The sequence below is a fragment of the Chaetura pelagica genome, unplaced genomic scaffold, assembly GCF_000747805.2.
Source record: "Chaetura pelagica isolate M959 unplaced genomic scaffold, ChaPel_1.0 scaffold330, whole genome shotgun sequence".
NCBI classification, from domain to species: Eukaryota; Metazoa; Chordata; class Aves; order Apodiformes; family Apodidae; genus Chaetura; species Chaetura pelagica.
Genome location: NW_009951918.1, coordinates 366865 through 369650, shown reverse-complemented (window position 1 = coordinate 369650; position 2786 = coordinate 366865). Strand labels below are relative to the sequence as shown.

The following is a 2786-nucleotide window of genomic DNA, read 5'->3' as shown; positions in this document are numbered from 1 at the left end:
GGGAGGGCTGCGGGACAGCCCAGAGCACGGACGTGTCCTTCCTGGCTCTCGGGGAGCCGCTGGGTCTGGATCTGTCTGGTCCAGCAGCATTCCCGGCATGAAAACTGAACGGCAGGAGCTGTGGCAGGAGCAGCAGCCCGCGGGGTTACAAGGTAGGTAGGTAGGTAGGTAGGTGGGTAGATAGATAGATAGATAGATAGATAGATAGATAGATAGATAGATAGATAGATAGATAGATAGATAGATAGATAGATAGATAGATAGATAGATAGATAGATAGATAGATAGATAGATAGATAGATAGATAGATAGGTAGGTAGGTAGGTAGGTGGGTAGATAGATAGATAGATAGATAGATAGATAGATAGATAGATAGATAGATAGATAGATAGATAGATAGATAGATAAACAAACATTATTCCTCTCTGATTTTCCATCGTGCTCCCACCTCCTTTTGTGTCATTACCCTTGGTGGTGCAGAGGTTTCCTTTGGAAAAAAACACACACATCAAGACAGGAATGTCCATCCTGTGTTCACTCTACATACTTGGAGAACTCAGCATTTCCCCTCTTCCTGTTTCCAGTTGCTCTTCAATGTAGCCGTGTTGATAAATGTCTTCCATATCTAGCTGATTAATGCTCTTTTCTATGGCCCTGATCCAGCTCTAAGAAATGGAGTTTCCATGAGTTCAAGATAATATTAAATGCAAAAAAATGTCCATTGTCTGTCTAATCATAAGCAGGCAGCCTGACAACAATCCTTCTGTTTGCATCAGTAGTATATAAGCCAATTGAACCACCAAAGTCCTTGAAGCGAATTTCCAGTATTTCTCCTTTCTAAAACACAGTTGCTAATTTTATCAGTTTGATATTATGTATAAAAATAGTTCAGATCTTACCTCTAATTTTGTTAGCTAATTCTTCAATAGGGAAAAGCAGTGTAAACACCTTGGCCAGCAGGAGCAGGGATGCAATTCTCCCCCTGTAGTCAGCACTGGTGAGGCCTCACCTCGAGTTCTGTGTGCAGTTCTGGGCCCCTCACTTCAAGAAGGATATTGAGGTGCTGGAGCAGGTCCAGAGGAGAGCAACGAGACTGGTGAAAGGACTAGAGGGAAAGTCTTATAGGGATAGGCTGAGGGAGCTGGGGTTGTTTAGCCTGGAGAAGAGGAGACTCAGGGGGGACCTTATCACTCTCTTCAACCACCTGAAGGGAGGGTCTAGTCAGGTGGGGGTCGGGCTCTTTTCCCAGGCAACTAGTGACAGGACAACAGGGCATGGCCTCAAGCTGCTCCAGGGGAGGTTTAGGTTGGATATTAGGAAGTACTTCCTCTCAGAGAGGGTGTTTAGACATTGGAATAGACTTCCCAGGGAAGTGGTGGAGCCACCATCCCTGGAGGTGTTCACAGAAAGGCTGGATGTGGCACTTAGTGCCATGGTCTAGCTGATGTGGTGTGGTGTTAGGTCGTAGAATGGACTTGATGATCTTAAAGCTCTTTTCCAGCCTTGGTAATTCTGTGGTTCTGTTGTTAGAGATGAAATGTAGTTGTTTTCACATCTTAGTGTTAGATTGGGTTTGATTTTTTTAATATACCCTAGTGTTAGGAATATAATAGTTTAAGAGAGAAGTGAGACATCTGCACATTCCAAGGACACTGGGAGTGATTTACAGTCCAAGAAACTAAGAGACTTAATTGGGCTCCATCTGGGGGATCCAAACATGGAGAAGGAATTATGGCCCAAGATAAGACTGAACAAAGCCACTTCTCCTGCTCCTTGGGGCAGGATGACCCAATAGGTATAGATCATTTTGGGGATTGGGAAGACAGCCAAGCGGGCAAGAAAGGTCAGAATTATACCTTAAAAGGTAAAAAGTAAACTGCTAGAATAGCATGTGTAAACATGGGCGGGAAACTTACAGGATAATTGGAACTGTTGAATAGGCTGTAAACCTTGGACTGCCCAGCCAGTTGGGAAACGGGGGAGGAAACTTTGCGTTGGGAATAGGGAATATAAACCATTCTTCACCTGCCTACAGGTGTGCCTACTTGTTTAGGTCACCCATTCTTGCAAGAGTGTAAATAAACTGTGCTTTGCTGAGGGATCTGTTTGGGCCTGTTCATTGGCGCGACAAACATTTCTCACACCGTGACTTGTCCTTATATTTGAATTGCATTCCAAGTAACTTTTTAAAATTGAAACTATTCTGATAAACTGACTCATATGTAACACCATAAAACACTGTTAATGGAAGCTGCAGACACAAACTAGGTTACAAAATAATCATTTCCCCCCATCCTTTTCATGCCAACACTTAAATTCATTGCTTCAGTTTGTGCAGCTTTGACTGTTTTACAGAATCCTCATGTATGTAGGCCATAGCTGTGCAGCAGAGTGGTGGTAGCATACATAGAAGAGGAAGTGGAGGAGAAAGATGTCTGAAGTAGCTACTGCTGCATATTGAAGTACATTCTGCTGTCTCCCACCATATAGAGAACTATATTACAGGAAGTGTTTCCAGCAATACTTTGTAATAGAAGTGTGCTGAAGATTAAGTCCAATTGCCAAAGACATTACATAGTTGCCTACTGAATGGCAGACTATAACAGTTCAAAATGTGACCCTGTGGCCATTAGAATTGTTAGTTCATTTTAGTAGAAGTGCAGGAAACAAAACACTGTTTTCCAGAATATGATGGATGACTGGGCTCAGAGAATGGTGACAAGGTCAGGTTGTAATTCATATTTAAGGAGATACACATTTGTGTTCCTCGCCCCTGTCCCCCCCCC

The 2786-nt window shown here is 43.2% G+C and overlaps 1 protein-coding gene across 1 annotated transcript in view; it reads right to left on the bottom strand.

The window, feature by feature from the left end:
• Positions 1 to 623, bottom strand: part of RFK (riboflavin kinase) — a 4983-nt gene extending 4360 nt beyond the window's left edge. The window contains exon 1 of the mRNA XM_009994987.1: positions 548 to 623. Within this exon, the coding sequence (XP_009993289.1) occupies positions 548 to 623 (76 nt within the window). The remainder of the gene's footprint in view (positions 1 to 547) is intronic.
• Between the last annotated feature and the right edge of the window lie 2163 nt (positions 624 to 2786).